This window comes from Acinonyx jubatus, chromosome D2 (genome assembly GCF_027475565.1).
Source record: "Acinonyx jubatus isolate Ajub_Pintada_27869175 chromosome D2, VMU_Ajub_asm_v1.0, whole genome shotgun sequence".
Lineage (NCBI taxonomy): Eukaryota > Metazoa > Chordata > Mammalia > Carnivora > Felidae > Acinonyx > Acinonyx jubatus.
In genome coordinates this window covers 74,303,482-74,320,318 of record NC_069393.1, presented here as the reverse complement: position 1 = coordinate 74,320,318, position 16,837 = coordinate 74,303,482, and the positions used below count along the sequence as shown (strand labels likewise).

General features: G+C 39.1%; 1 protein-coding gene across 3 annotated transcripts in view; it reads right to left on the bottom strand.

Annotated features, from left to right (window-relative positions):
- The window catches only part of INPP5F (inositol polyphosphate-5-phosphatase F), an 88,319-nt gene that overhangs the window by 11,626 nt on the left and 59,856 nt on the right, over window positions 1-16,837 (bottom strand). For all 3 annotated transcript variants that reach the window (XM_027063245.2, XM_053207789.1, XM_053207790.1), the window contains exons 10-15: window positions 14,936-15,060; window positions 14,089-14,166; window positions 12,966-13,086; window positions 11,600-11,728; window positions 5,413-5,530; window positions 3,301-3,499 (exon numbers count right to left, since the gene is read on the bottom strand). In XM_027063245.2, the coding sequence (XP_026919046.1) occupies window positions 3,301-3,499; window positions 5,413-5,530; window positions 11,600-11,728; window positions 12,966-13,086; window positions 14,089-14,166; window positions 14,936-15,060 (770 nt within the window). The remainder of the gene's footprint in view (window positions 1-3,300; window positions 3,500-5,412; window positions 5,531-11,599; window positions 11,729-12,965; window positions 13,087-14,088; window positions 14,167-14,935; window positions 15,061-16,837) is intronic.

Genomic DNA, 16,837 nt, shown 5'->3' with positions numbered 1-16,837 from the left:
TCTAAAGAACTGTGTGTAATCGAGATGCAGACACACAGTTAACTTTGGAAATTCAAATGAGCACATGAGACCCATCAGAGAATAATCCACCTGAGAGGAAAATGTAGTGAACCCGAAGATGGTAATAATTCTGTATCTGAAAAAGCATCACCTCTGGAATAAAAGAGAAGACTGATCTGAAACAACGATGGCTTCTGCTCCAGCTCCTCCAAAACCCAAATGTAAGGCTCCAAACCATGCCCCCCATAGGGGCCGACGCTAGGGCCAGCCGCAGGGTGGCAAAGTGTCTCCCATTACCTCAAAGATACCAGGACTCCTGATGGGCGGGTCCCGGCCTTCTACCCAAGCCACCAAGCCAAAATACGACCTTCGAAGTCACTGCCTCAGCTTCACTACCTATTCTATCCATGTCATCTTGTCCCACAGCTTCAAGGGTGGCAGTTTCTAGTAAAACAGTAATAGTGGGAAACACAAAGGGCAAGAAAAAAACCTAGCAAGCAGCTAACACCTCAACCGTTATCAGATGCAACCGCTTTCAGTTTGGTCAGCCTCAGGGAAAGGAGATCCTTCCCAGACCAGAGTAGAGAGTCTCAAACCTGAGCCGTCTGTCCCTGTCACCCAGTAGACCACGTGCAGATTCCCACAAGTCTCTGTCCCCTCTGCTCCCCCAACCCTGTCCTCCTCTTGAGAATCCATACATCACTTCCTCAGACACTCCTGATGTCCGGCGTAGCAGTGGGGCTCCCTGCCCATCTCTTCTCGGACCAAGTCCAGTGTCTGTGCTGAAGAGGCAACACACAGAACCATTCTCCCATCAGGAACTGGCTACGTGTGAGAACCAACAAGACACAGAAGACGACACCTCGGCCAATGAGATGTAAGCTGATGGGACAATCTTCAGAATCTTTCTGTGTCCTATAGCACAGAGGTCACAAGGTTTCACTACGTCCATGACTCTGGCTCTGATGGGCCTCTTTGGTCCACCAATGACCACGAGGAAGAAGACAAGGATGAGGACGGCGGGGGTGAATGTGCTTTGGCATGTGACATGGGCAAAGGGATCCTCTCATCACACTAAAACTTAGCCACAGACCGTCTAAGAAAGAATTAGAAGACAAAACACCTCGCAGGGGTGACACGTGAAGAAGAGAGGCAGGGAATCCAGGAACAGGTTGGAAATTAGGAGACTTAGCCAGAGGCCCAGAGCCGAGGAATTTGAGGGAAGAGATATCCTTAACCCAAAGGAATGGGTAGGGAAGGATTCAGGGACACTTGCTGACTAGTATGGGTTATCCGAGTAAATTATTCTTCCTCAGGAGCTTCAACCAAAGATGAGCAGAACACAATCACCGTCTCCCAGTTACCAGAAAGCCCAACGGTATAGTGCAGGATTAAAGAAAAACGAGGAGTTCAATCATCAGGCACTAGAAAGGGGTGGAGGGGTCAAAAAAAATCAGAAAAAAAGAGAAGTATTTCATCATGTGAATGAAGAAAGGACAAAACTGGGATAGGCATTGGCATCTGGAAAGTTATTACGGGTTTGGGAATCTAACCACCCAGGAATTTTCTGAAAGACCTGATCTGATCCCAGGAGAGGAGACCAGTCTTGTTTCAACTGTTCTGGTACATACGGTACCAGTAATTTATGCTGTGCCAGTGAGCCCAGTTGCCAGAAAAAAGCCTTGAGTGTTTTCATACACATTTTTCTTAAATGCAGGAGGCTTCTTCTGACTTTTAACAAGCGTGCCTACCCAAGTTGTGCAGCAAGCTTTAAATACAGCACAAACACACTTTACATATTTTTAAACTCCTCATCCAGGAGACCAACTTTATGTGAGAATTACAGGATTGGAAATCAAATCAGGTGTGATGTGACCTCGCAAAATGGTAGTCAGCTTTAGAAAAGAACATTTTGGGGCACCTGGGTGACTCTGTCAGTTAAGCATCCGACTTTAGCTCAGGTCATGATCTCATGATCTCATGATCTCACGGTTCGTGGTTTCAAGCCCCACATCGGGCTCTGTGCTGACAGCTCGGAGCCTGGAGCCTGCTTTGGATTCTGTGTCTCCCCCCCCCCCCCCCTTCCCTGCTCACACTCTGTCCCTCAAAAATAAATAAACATTAAAAAAAAAAAAAAAAGAACATTTTGGTCTTTCCCTATTTCAATAATCTCCAAAGCAGAAATAAAAATACTTGATCTAAGGAATATGATATTGACAATCACAACACCTTTACAAATCTGAAGTGCAAAGTTAAAATTCAAGCAAACTGCAGGTGTGCTGCCCATAATTATTCCTGAATCTCCCTCTTTTGGGATGCTGCCTTAAGTTGAACTAATGTTATTTAAAAAACACACACAAAAACCTAAGGTACATGAATCAAAAACTTTTACCAAATGGCTCATGGGAACCCAGAAGTTTTCCGCTAATTTGTATGTAAGAAAAACCTCATCTCTTAATTTGTGAGTCTGAAAACTGCATCCACACATATAGTATTGATTATCAAAGTGAAATAATCCAGGAAATTAAAGTCATGGAAGGGTTCCCTATGAACCTACAGTCAATATTGTTTTTAATTTTAGTATACATATAAATATTACCTTGCATTCAATTGTTCTTTCAAGCTTGTTTTACGCCTTTTATTAAAAGCACATGAAAGGTAAAGTGCAATAAAATCTAAACAGAGCCATTTGTCCTCAGAGCTTGGTCTAGAATTTTCTGCAATATTTCTAATTCATAATATTGAAGATTATAATGTTAGATTTTAGGGTAAAAGCAAACACTCAATCTGTGAATGAATTTAGATCCTGCTGTTCCTTTTGAAGAACAACTTGAAACTGGATGGTTTTCGTTTAAAAAATGTTGAGCATTCGTTGGCCGATTGATTTTGTGAAAGGCCAGGATACTTTCCAAACAATCCAAGCAAGTGCCATCATTGTTCCTCTTGCTGCACTCAGTTGTGGGCAACAGAGCAATAAACCTAGATTCTGGGGTGTGGGGGGGCAGGCAGCTGTGAACTGTAGTTCTACAATTTGGGTTTTTAAAAACTCAAATATGGATTTTTTTTAAAAATTGCATTAAAATATGTCTCTTCATTGCCAAGTTTTTTAAATGCCCCTTCAATTTTGCACCCAAAGTGAGTGCCTCTGTCAGCTTGCCTTAGTTTCCAGCCCTGGTATATGAAAACTGCCATGCACCAAGCATCCATGCCCACAGCTTGATGGACAGCCACTAGTGCTAATTATGACAACAACATCAGAAATTTAAACACGTTAGTTACCAGAACGTGACTCCAACTCACCTGGGGTCACAGTCAATGAGGGCCCAGCCCCCATGGAACTTTTCATCATCAGGCAGCAGTAACTTCATATAACTTTGTAACAGCTGGCTAATTAGTTCCTGGTGGCTTCTCTGATTCTCCTTATGCAAAGCTTCATGCTCTTTCTCCTTGGTAAATATGGAATAAAGATCTTCTGTCACTGGAATGCCTTGCATCAAATCTAGAATAGAAAGTGTTAATATCTATCATCATCTTAATTTGCTAATATAATTTTAAAAAAACAAGACAGTGTAAGACCTAAAACAATAAAACGCATAAGAAAACATAGGCACGAATCTTTGTGATCTTGGATTAGGTGGGTTTTTTCTGGTTTTTGTTTTTTTAAAGTAGGAGTCACACCCAGCACGGAGCCCAACAGGGGGCTTGAACTTAGAACTCTGAGATCAAGACCTGAGCTGAGATCAAGAGTGGGATGCTTAACCGACCGAGCCACACAGGCGCCCCCCCCCCCCACATTAGGACTTTTTGTTTCATTCAGATAGGGCACAAAAATCACAAGCTACAACAGCAAACTAGACAAAGTGGACATCATCACGATTAAAAACTTGTGTGTCTCAAAAGGCAATGCCATGAAACCGAAAAGAATCTACAGAATGGGAGAGAGTGTTTACAAATCACCTGATAGGGACTTAACATCCAGAACGTACAAAGAATTCCTACAAATCAGTAACAAAAAAAAAAACCAACTTTAAAATGGGCAAAGGAACTGAACAGACCAGCTAACTTCTTTGTGGTGTGGCATATAGCTCAAGCCTTCACACAGCACTGTAATCCATTCTTTACAGGTGTTCAGGACAGTGAGCCTAGCAGCTTCTGGGAGAGAGCTGCTGGCCACTGGCCTTACAAGGGGAAGCAGTAAGCCCAGACTGCTGTGGCCTCATGCCTTCTCTCACCTTTAAAGAAATCCAGTTTCAAGATTAGGGTGAAGCTGATGCAATGGATGGTCAAACAGAGAGGGACAGAGTCTGGGTCCTCAATGACTTAACTGAGCTGCTAGATCAACCAATGGAGGAAAAGTGTCTTATTTTTTCTTGAATAAACTGCTCAAATCTAATTTTCCGGTCAACACACACCCTACCTATGGCCAAAACCAAACTTTTTTTATACCAGACTTCTCAAATACCTAACTGACCAGTGTATAGGCCTTACCATTGCATGTATGGCAAATAATCAGATTAAACAATAGAATTTCAAAAATATTCTCAGAGGGATGCCTGGGTGGCTCAACTGGTTGGGTGTCAGACTCTTGATTTCGATTCAGGTCATGATCTCACGGTTTGTGGGATCGAGCCCCACGTCCAGATCTGCGTTGACAATGCAGAGCCTGCTTGAGATTCTCTCTCTCTCTGCCCCTCCCTTGCTCTAAAGCATGCACTCTTTCTCTCAAAATAAACAAACTAAAAAGCAAAAAAATTCCTCAGAGACCATAGGACGAGTTGTTACTTTGGTTCTAACCCAGAACGTTCTACATTTACTTTAATCTTATGAGGTAATACTTTCATGAAAATTAAATTAAAAATGTGCCACTGTAGGAGTTCCACTGGGCAATCTACCTCCATTTCCTCTTCTAAATCGTGATAAGAACTGGTTAGGAGAATCTCTAAATAAGATACCCTAACATCATGTTCATTCATGCTTACAGGAAAGGATGGTGTGCTGTCCACAGCAAGAACATATGACAAATGTCATACACGGCAAGAAAGACATCTCATCACATCTCTCAGCCTTGAGTAATGGAAAAACAAATAGAACATGGAGTTTTCAGTTGATGAAATTTTAGCGTACCTCATGCCATACTCCAGGAACCTCAACTCTGCCTTCTGTTACATGAATAGCAAACTGACAAATACACATGGAAATGAGTGGTTGCTTTTGTGCTTCAGCCTAAAAAAATCTGTCAAAGTCTAGTCTTGAAAAAATTTGAATTTGATTTCTTGGGTAAGATGCTCAATATAGAAACACAAGTAAGTATATTATAAAACATGCGCTGCGTTAATGAAGTTGGTTTCTGCAAAACACTAGTCAGGGAGGAATAACAAATTTTAAAGAAAGAAAGCCATTTATGTTCCTTACCTATAACAGCTTGCCGATAAGCATCCTTAAATCGATTCAGGTAATACCGATTTGCCGAGTTCACACCATCTTTCATAACTCCAGCTAACTTCCTTTCTCCTGTCCTTGTAAAGTCACCCTGTTGAGGAAAAAGTCATTCTGACAATTGATTCAAATGTAAGAATTTTCCCAAAGTCAATGTGGGCTTTCAATACAAGACCAAAATTCTATAGGCTTTTATAATCTCTAAATAGTGCTGTTAAATTAAAATACCTACTAATGTTAGGCTGTGACACAAGCACATCAAATAATTAAAATGCTATTTGTGGCATTAAGTCTTCAGTTAGAAGGTGCTTTAAACTAAACCCATTCTTGGCAACCTGTAGAATTTCTAGAATTTACAGGTCAGAACTTACTACATAACAAACAAAAAGATCTAAAGCCTCAACCTGGTAGGATACTCAAAAACTACAAATTTCTGATGTGGGAAAATGTGGACCATTCGCTAGAGTTTATTACAATGGTGTTTAACTGGTGGATGTGGATGTTTGTGTCCAGAGAGAAAGAGATTTCTGTATTTTTCTGTATCTTGCTGCCCATTACAATTTCTGTAGAGTGATTTAATGAAGAGCTAAATTGTTTTCTCTTGCTTTTCAAGAGAGGTGTCAGAGCAAGGCCCTGGAGGGCAGTGATTTAAACTTAAACAAAAGGAAAGCACTGTCGTCTTTTTTGTTTTTCCCCGTCACAACCCTACTCTTTCCATCCAAGGCGATTTCAAAAGCAGTCCTAACACTGATGGCTTAGGAAGAACATATTGCTAATTAGTGAAGTTATTCATAGGAAATATTTAGCAATTGCTAAATTAGTGAAATTATTCATAGGAAATATTTAGCAATAAGAATCTATTATGAAGAGAAAGACATAAATGCTGAGTCCAAAGAAGTGTAATATCAAGGAAAAAAGAAGTATTTCTCCTTTTCCTCCCTGCTTTACTGAGATAGAATTGGCAAGATATAAATGGTAGTAGCACTGTGTGACTTTAAGCTGTATAATGTGATGATGTGACCTACATATATATTATGAAATGATTGCATTAAGGCCAGTTAACATATCACCTCACACAGTCCGTGCGTGCGTGCGTGTGTGTGTGTGTGTGTGTGGTGAGAACATTTAAGATCTTCTCTCTTAGCAAATTTCAAGGATGCAACACATATGTTTTTAACTATGGTCACCATGTTGCACAGGAGATCCCAGAACTTGTTCATCTTATAACTGGAAGTTTGTATGCTTTGACCAACATCTCTCCATTTTCCCCTTCCCCTGGTAACCACCAATCAACTCTTGCTTTCGAGTTTGACTTTTTTAGATTCTACACACAAGTGAGATCATACAGTATTTGTCTTTCTCTGTCTGGCTTACTTCATAACACAATACCCTCAAGGTTCACCCATGTTGTTACAAAGGCAGCATTTCCTTTTTTATGGCTGAATAATAGCCCACCACACACACACACATCCAGTCACTCACTCCACATTCATCCACCACCGGACATTGAAGTTGTTTTCATGTCTTGGCTATTTATTGTGAATAATGCTTCAGTGAACGTGGAAGGGCAGCTATCTCTGAGACACTGATTTCATTTCCATATATACCTATAAATGGGATTGCTAGATCATATGGCCATTCCATTTTCATTTTTTAGGGACCTTCCTTACTGTTTTCCATAATGCCTGTGCCAATTTACATCCCACCGATGACATCTATTTTTCCACATCCTTGCCAATACTTGTTATCTCTGGTCTTTGATGACAGCCACCCTAACAGGTATGAGGTGGTTAGCTTATTGAGTCTGGATTCGCATTTCTCTGCTAATTACTGATTATCAGAGGTTGAGCACCTTTTCATATACCTCTGGGTCATTTGTAGGTCTTATTTGGAAAAATGTTCAGGTGTTTTGCCCATTTTTTCACTCAGATTATTTTTTTTTTTGCTACTGAGCTATAGGAGTTCCTTATATAGTTTGGATATTAGCCCCTTATCAAGTATATGGTTTGCAAATATTTTCTCCCATTCTGTAGGTTGTCTTTTTGTTCTGTTGTTTCTTTTGCTGTGCTGCAGCTCTGTCATTTGATGTAGTCCCACTTGTTTATTTTTACTCTTCTCACTATGCTTTTTGTGTCACACCCAAATAATCACTGTTGAGGCCATGTCTCAGAGGTTTCCTCTATGTTTTCTTGTAGGAGCAAACTGTAAAAGCTCAGGTCTTGCATTTAAGTCTTTAATACATTTCAGTTTAATTTTTGTGAGTGGTGTAACACAGGGGTCCAACTTAATTCTTTTACATGGTGAATATCTGATTTTCCCATCACTATTTATTGAAGAGGCTATCCTTTCCCTGTTGGAAATTCTTTTTGCTCCAGCTTTGTTTTGCTCCAACTTTGTTCTTTCTCAGAACTGCTTTGGCTGTTATAAGGGGTCTTGTAGTTCCATATGAATTTTAGGATTTTTTCTAGTTCTGTGAAAAATGTCATTAGAATTTTCTTCTCTAAGTTTTTTATTTTGAGAGAAAGAGGGAGGGGCAGAGAGAGACAGAGAGAGAAAGAGAATGAAAGAGAATCCCAAGCAGGCTCCACACTGTCAGCACAGAGCCTGACACGGGGCTCAAACTCATGAACCACAAGATCATGACCTGAGTTGAAACCAAGAGTCAGATGCTTAACCAACTAAGCCACCCAGGCGCCCCGCCCTTATAATTTTCATAGGGATTGCACTGAATCTATAGACAGCTTTGGGTAGTATGAAAATTTTAATATTAATTTTTCTGATGTATGAACACAGGATATTTTTCATTTTGGGTCTCTTTCCTTGATGTCTTAACAATTTTCACTGTACAGGTCTCTTACCTTCTTGGTTATATTTATTCCTAAGTATTTTACTGTTTTTGATGCTACTGCCAATAGAATTGTTTCATTTCTTTTTCAGATATTGTTAGTATATAGAAATGCAACAGATTTTCATGTGTTGACTTTGTATCATGTAACTTTATTGAATTCATTTATTAGTTCTAACAGTTTTCTGGTGGAGTCTTTATGATTTTTTTATGGATAACATCATGTCATCTGCAGACAATTTTACTTCTTCCTTTCTGATCTGAAGGCTATTTCTTTCTCTTGCCTGATTGCTCTGGGTAGAACTTCCAGTACTATCATGAATAGCAATGGTGAGTGGGCACTCTTGCTCCTGATCTTAGAGGAAAGTGTTTAGCCTTTCACCACTGAATATGCTGTTAGCTGTGGATATGTCATATGTAGCCTTTATTATGTTGAGTTACATTCCTTCTGTACCCAATTTGTTCAGTTTTTATCATAAAAGGATGTTGAACTTTATCACATGCTTTTTCTGCATCTACTGAAATGATTATACGATTTTCATCTTTTAGTCTATTAATGTGACATATCACATTTATTGATTTGCATATGTTGAACCATCCTTGTAGCCTAGGGATAAGTCCCACTTGATCATGACGTACAATCTTTTCAATGTGCTGTTGAATTCAGCATTTTGTTGAGAATTTTTGCAGCCATATTCATCAGGGATATTTGCCTGTAATTTGCTTTTCTTGGACTGTCTTGGCTTTGGTATCATGGCCTCATAAAATGAATTTCAGAGTGTTCCCTCCCTTCTATTTTTTGGAGGAACTTGAGGAGGAATAGCATTAATTCTTCTTTAAAATGTTTGGTAGAATTCATCAGTGAAATCATTTGGTCTGGGGCTTTTCTTTTTTAGCAGGCTTTGGCTTACTGATTCAATTTCTTACTCATTGGTCTGCTCAGATTTTCTTATTTCTTCATAATTCAGTCTTGGTAGGTTGTATGTTTGTAGAAATTTATCCATTTCTTCTAAATTGTCCAATTTGTTGGCATGTAACTGTTCAGAGTAGTCACCTGTGATTGTATGTATTTCTGTGGTATCAGTTCAAACGTCTCTTCATTTAAAATTGAGTCTTTTTTCTTGATTAGTCTAGCCAAAGGTCAATTTTGTTTATCTCCAGAAAACCAGCTCTTAGTTTTGCTGATCTTTTCTATTGTTTTTCTCATCTCTATTTCAAATATTTCTGTTCTAATCTTTATTATTTCCTTCCTTCTGCTAACTTTGGGCTTACTTTCTTCTTCTTTTTCTAGTTCTTTGAAGTATAAAGTGAGATTGTTTAAGATCTTTCTTTTTTCTTAACGTAGGCATTTATAGCTATAAACTTTCCTTTTAGAACTGCTTTTGCTGCACCCCATAAGTTTGATATGTTGTGTTTCCAATTTCACTTGATTCAAGATATTTCCCTTTTGATTTCTTCTTTAACTCACTCATTATTCAGGAGTGTGTTTCATTTCTACATATTTATGAATCTTCCAATTTTCCCATTATTGATTCCTAGTTTTATATCACTGTGGTCAGAAAAGACACTGATATAATTTCTACCTTTCTGAACTTGTTGAGACTTGTTTTGCAGCCTCACATATGATCTTTCCTGGAAAATGTTCCACGTGTGCTTCTGAAGAATGTGTATCCCGCTGTTGTTGGATGAAATGTTCTATATATGTCTGTTGGGTCCATTTCACTGTTTCCTTATTGATTTTCTGCCCAGATGACCCATTGTTGAGAACGGGGTATTTAAAGTCGCCAACTATTATCGTACTATGACTTAGGCAAGTCATTTCTCCTTTTCATTCTATTAGTCGTTGCTCTATATATTTAGGTGTTCTGATGTGGGGTGCATCAAAGTATTTCTCTTTAAACAAGAACTTGTACAAGGACTTCTAAAGTTCAATTTCTTTAATTAATAAAAAGCTTTTTGAGATTTATCACTCAACCAAAGATGGACTATCTGATGCCTGTTGAGACCTTGACAGTTTTTTTATAAGAAATATCCTGAGATGAATTTTTACCTTAAAGGAAAATTAACATAAAACTAAACTAATTCAACCACTTCCTATTGCCCACAGAGGGAGCATTTAGTGACCAGTAACTATAATTTACATGTAAATTAAATTCTGTGAAGAATGGCTCTGTAGGATCCTCCAAAGACTTATTCATAACAACCACGAAAAGATAATAAAATATTTCTTCAGCATTTACTATGTGCCAGGAATCGCCCCCACATGCACTAAGGTGTATAATCCCATGACAATCTTTTTTTTTTTTAATTTATGCTTTTTTTTTTTTTTTAATTTTTTTTAACATTTATTTTTGAAGGAGAGAGAGACAGAGCATGAGCGGGGAGGGGGCAGAGAGAGAGAAGGAGACACAGAATCCGAAGCAGGCTGTAGGCTCTGGGCCATCAGCACAGAGCCCGATGCGGGACTCGAACCCACCAACTGTGAGATCATGACCTGGGCCCAAGTCGGACGCTTAACCGACTGAGCCACCCAGGTGCCCCTTTTTATGCTTATTTTAAGAGAGAGAGAGAGAGAGAGTGCACACAAGAAGGGGAGGAGCAGAGAGAGAAGAAGACATAGGATGTGAAGCAGGCTCTGGGCTCTGAGCTGTCAGCATAGAGCCCGACACAGGGCTGAAACCCATAGGCTGCGAGATCATGACCGGAACAAGATCATGACCTAAGCTGAAGTCAGGGCTCAACTGACTCAGCCACCCAGGCAACCCTCTCATGACAATCTTTTGAAGTGTGCCTAGTATTATCCTGTTTTACAATGAAGAGACAGACACAGGTTAAGTGACTTGTCCAAGGTTGCAGAGCTAGTAAGATGCAGGATTGGGGATTCAAATTCAGTGGAGGCCAATCATCATACTAGGGACTGAGTCCTGTCAACGGACACATTTTATCTGTATAAAGTTTTAAAAAAACAACTATTTCACATGAAATTCCTCATTTCCAAACTCCCGTGAAAAACTGGAAAATCTAGCAACCCTGGGCCTCTGTCCCAAAAGGAAGCAGAACAGTCCCCTCCTGAGACAAGATATGCTTTTCCTTAGGGTCATACCCATCTCCCCCTTTAATCTAATGGGTGGTCACATTACCTGGCCTCAGCAGGATGTGAATGTGTGATTCCCACCTTAGCCAAACATTCCTGAAAGGAGTCAGCTACACAGACTACCATCTGTAGCCCACATATCTTCCTCTCAAAAGCAGAGTCAGTTTTCAACCACGTCCAATCTCCCCCAGAATGATCCACAAAAGCATGCTGCACTTACTTACCTTTAGAGCAGCTGTCCCAGCATATTGTCTGCTAATGGAATCTCCGTTGTTGGCCCACATTATCTGATAGATCCGATTGCATTTCACTGGTAGTGGCTGTTCCGGGGGCATCACACCTAATTTTTTTAGCTGAAATTAACACATTGGTGGATTAGCTACATATAAGCCAGGAAACCATAGCATAAAATACACACTGCAGAAAAAGGAAGCATGTTCATAAACAGTTTAGGATCCTCAAATAAAAGTAATGGTGTTTTCAGACTTTCCCCCCAAAAAAGCACGGTTGGGAGAGAGTTTTACGAACTGTTATACATGAATGAATAGAAGGAAATATTTATACTGCTTTGGTGTAATTTTTAATGTGTAGGCTCTTATTATATTTTGTCCGTGTTTTTAATTTGCCTATGAAGTCAAACTATCAAAAAAGCCTACTGAGACAACAATAACACTAACGGTAACACAGCAGTATGTGCCCAATAAAGGTGAACTCTGTGCTGGGGTTCTAAGAGATTTTTTATATAAATTATTTCCTTTACTCCTCATAACAACCCTACGCAATCAATACTCTTATTACATCCATTTTAAGGATGAAGAGACAGAAGTTTCGAGAAGCTGAGTTCTTCACATGGGGTCAAACCTCGTATGTGGTAGACAGAGCCAGTGCTTGGACTCAAAATCTGGCAGCTTTAGTGTAACGTTAGAAGGAACGGACTCACAATCTCAAACAGTCACTAGGCTCTATCAAAAAAGCCCTGAAACCATGCTAAGAATTTCCACCTTGAGAACTCACTACTCAGGTGTTGCGGCGTTCAAAGATCTAAAGGAGGACACCGAGTGACAGGCGTAAGGACTGCACAATGCAGCTGCAACCAACTGGGGCGTGGAGGGTAGAGGCTGGTCCTGTGGTGCCAAAGGAGCCAATGGCTGGAGAGGGCGCTGCCAACAGGACCATAACACAGGTGAAGAAGCCTGTTCCTTCTCCTTCCTCCAGCCTCCTGGTCTTCCTCTGGCACCTCCTACTGGCAGAGACCAACACAGAGCTCGGGCTGAGCAGAAAGTGTGGCAAACTCCCAGCCCCATGTGCACAAGGCAGGGTTTGGAGCTGAGAGAAAAAAGGCGTATGACCACAAAGTGCCACCCAATCGACGTTGAAATGCGGGGGTCTCGTATTCTTGAATTGAGTACGTAAGAAAATGCCCCTAATTCCACTTATTTCTAGTGAAGGTTGTACTCGGCAGGTTTGAATGTAACAAGGTTGTTCGTATGCTGTAAATTGTCTACAGAACAAAGATTTTAGTTACTTGTTTACATGTGGGGAAGAAAAGTTAGAAATGAATACTTATAAATCCGAGGGACCACCAATTACCTGCTGTTCCATGACCACTCGCGCAATGGCAGCTTGGACCACATTGGTGCGATCCAGGCAGTCCATGCAATTGACACGAAAAATCCCTTCTTGTTTACATATTACTCCAGCTTGATCCACCCTTTTCAAAAATAGTATGGGATTATGTTACAATATGAAATACTTCAGCAAGCTTTTCAAAAACCACAATTCCTTAGAGTAGAATAACAACAATAGCACTGGTTATCCATTGTTTGACATATCATTATGTGATGGGCATGACTGAGTACTTTGCAGACGCTGTTGTTAATTTACATAGTAACTTGGTAAAACAGATGTGACTATTCCCATTTGGGGAAAAAACAAAAACAAAACTGAGGTACAGTGACTTGCTCCAAGTTTCACAACTACGAGGCAGAGGTGACACAACCCCAAATTATATTTAAATAATTTAAATATATATTAAAGCCAGAATTACATTAATATATTAAAGCCATAAATATATGATATTTAAATATTTAAATATATATTAAAGCCAGAAGCCACTTTAAAACACCATCCTGTCCCTCCTTTTTGACTCCAAGTAGAAATGCATCTGAACGCATGGAGCTTGAACAAAGTCACTTTACCACTCAGTGAGAAGGCATGCAGCATGCCTTGTGCGTCTAATTTCTCTGTCCACCTCTGGCCTTTCGAGTCCAATTGAAGGTTCTTCCCTAGCATTTAAGCCAATTTCTTCTTCCTACACCTCCCTCCTGCAGTCTGAGAATCATCTTCCTTCTAATTTTGAACTACCTGCAAGCTGAGACCGAGTACCCCTAAGGCTTCCTTCCCTTAGATGAAGGGATGGTGAGAAGAAGAGGAAGAGGAAATATAGACCATGGAGCATTAGATGGATTAAACAACAGTCCTAGAGCATTTCGCTTCATCTTGCCTGACCATCTGACACCTCTTCCCTTTTCAAAGCTAATGCTGCCTAGTGACTGACACTCTCGAAAAGGAGACTGGGAATTAGGAAGCAAAATAAAAACGAACACGCTTTTTCAGCTTGCTGCTACTATTTTAGTGCTTAGCAGTACCAGACAAATACATCTGATTTCACAGACCAACAGTTTGTCAAATTGACTTCTTAGGAGATACCTACCAACACCACTTCATGTCAAGAATAATGTCATAAATGGCATCCGTTAGTGTTTGAACATTCTCAAACTTCATTCCTCGGCTAAAACACATGCCAAAAGAAAAAAAAAGTTTAATAATAGGTTAAACCTAATAGATTTTTTAGCTTAAGTCACAGTATTTAAAGTAGCTTGGAAAAATTAAAGAAAACTATTGCTGTAAGTACGTGAGGTTAACTCTACTATAAATTATATAGGCAATTATATACATGTTTGTAATTAATCTCCATTGTGAAAGAAAATATATTTAAGAATACATCGAAACCTATCACAGCTATCAGAAGCTTCTTTCCCCCACCAAATTTTCAAAACTTAGGTAAACGAACCCACATCAGAGCCAGGATTAGGACAAAAGAAGCTAGCTTTCAGAACACACACAAGTTAAAATTACCATCAAAATGATCCAGTGACTGTTGTTTTTCCAGAGCAAACTCTAGTGAAGCTTATCCATAGAGAAAGAAGTATTATTAATAGAGCATGAAGATGAGCCAGCAGAATGATTTTTAAGTAAGGGGACTCGATTACTTCTGCTAGGCTTGGACTCAAGCTGAAAGGAAAAGCTCCAGAAGTTCTTCGAGCGATAAAAGGAAAAATGGAACTCTCCATCGCCATGTTGTTTTGGGAAAGACAAAATATTTCAGGAACAATTCAATTTTTAGCCAAAATAAAGCTCATATGAAAATTAAAACTAAGTTAACAATGAGAAGAAGAAAGTGTTCTTCCCCGTAAGGAAGAGGAGAGCTCAGCTTGCTGTGGGAGCGTGTACCACAAACGCTGGAACTGATCAAAACTCCCATCAGGAAGCCCTCTTACCAGTGCTCATGGAAGTCAAATGAGACATAAGTGAGGTGTGAGCTGTTGAAGAGTAACACTTGTTTCAGGTAAGCATCGCCAATAATTTTCTCCCTGCCTGCCTGGTCCACCAAGTTAATAATAACCTGTGAAAGTTAAGGAAACACAAATTCAGTTTAATCAGATGCTAAACTCAATGTCGTTTTGAATCAGTTTATTTGAAATTGTTTTAGAAATATTTGATAGCCATACTTAGAAATTTATCCACTCAGGCATCAATTTTTTCCCCTATAAAGTTAGATTTTCAGTTGTTATATTTAGGTAGCATTAATAGTTGTTTAATGTACTATGTATCTGCCATGACCAATTAGAATAAATTGGTAAAAACCAATTAAAAAACCAATTAGAATTGGTTATAATAAAATAATAAACAAGGTCCTTCGTAACGCAAATATTAAAAATATTTAGAAGTTTTAAAAAATATACAGACCTACTTATGGACACTATAAAACTTTGCTTACACACGTAAAAGAAAATCTGAGTAAATGGAAAGACACATTATGGTGCTAGTGAGATTCAATATTATAATGATGTCAAGTCTCCCCAGATTAAACACTCAACAATCCCAATCAAAATTTGATCAGGATCTTTCTGTGGACTTTGACAAGTTAATTCTGAAGTTCCTCTAGAAGGTAAGTATATGGAAAAAGTTTTGAAGACTAGTAATAAAGGAGGACTTGTCCCATTGGAAAGCAAAACATACTCTAAATCTGCAGCAATTAAGACAGAAGTACTCGTGGAGAAACAGATGAATGACCCATAGAACGGGACAGCCAGCTTAGAGACAGACCTATGCACATTGAGGAATCTAAAATATTAACAATATCATTCTGAGAGAAATAAAAAATACTCTATAGATGGTACTGGGATAATTATCTATCTATATAGTGGGGGAAAACTTACTTTAGCTCTCTAAATCTCATTATATACAAATCATAAGATGCATTAATGACCTAAATATTTTTTGAAGTTATAAAAAAGCTAGAAGAATATTCGGGGTGATGTTTCCATAACTGTAGGATGGGACGTGACTTTCTAAGCGTAAGAACCAGAGGGCATAAAGAAAAAGATGGACAAATGTGACAACATAAAAATTTAAAACCTCTTTACCCAATGACAATACAAGTAAGCAAAGGTAAAACAAAACAAAAAGACACAAAGGACTACGTGGGGGAACAGACCTGTAACATTAAACCAATACTATATAAGAGTGCTATAAATTCAGTAAGAAGAAGAGTAAATTCACAATACAGAGGAAATTCACAAGAGAAAATATATAAATAGCCAATAAACATGAGGCTACAACTTTGTTAATAATCAAAGAGACAGAGGCAAACCAAGAGACAGACTCTCAACCGTAGAAAACAAACTGGTGGTTACCGGAGGGGAGATGGGCGGAGGGATGGGTTAAATAGGTGATGGGGACTAAGGAGGACACTTGTGATGAGCACCTGGAATTGAACGGAAGTGTTGAGTTGCCATATTGTATACCTGAAACTAATATTACGCTGTATGTTAACTAAATGGAATTTAAATAAAAGCTCTTAAAAAAAAAAAAGAAATACTAATTTTAAAACAGAAAACTAGCTTTCATCTTTACAGAGGCAAAAATTGAATCCTAAATGTCATCAGTATTGGTGAATATATGGGGAGATGGGCATGGCTCCCACTGTTGCTGAGGGTATAAACTGTTGGGATCATTTGGGGAACAACAAAGTGGTAGTTATCAAGTTTAAATGCATCCTGTTTGATCCGGTCATTCTGCCTCTAGAAATCTGTTCTGTAAAGCAACTAAGTGTCCCAAAGTACACAAAAGTTGTTTTCTGGAATTTTTGTTTTTACAATAGCAAAAACTAGATCCTA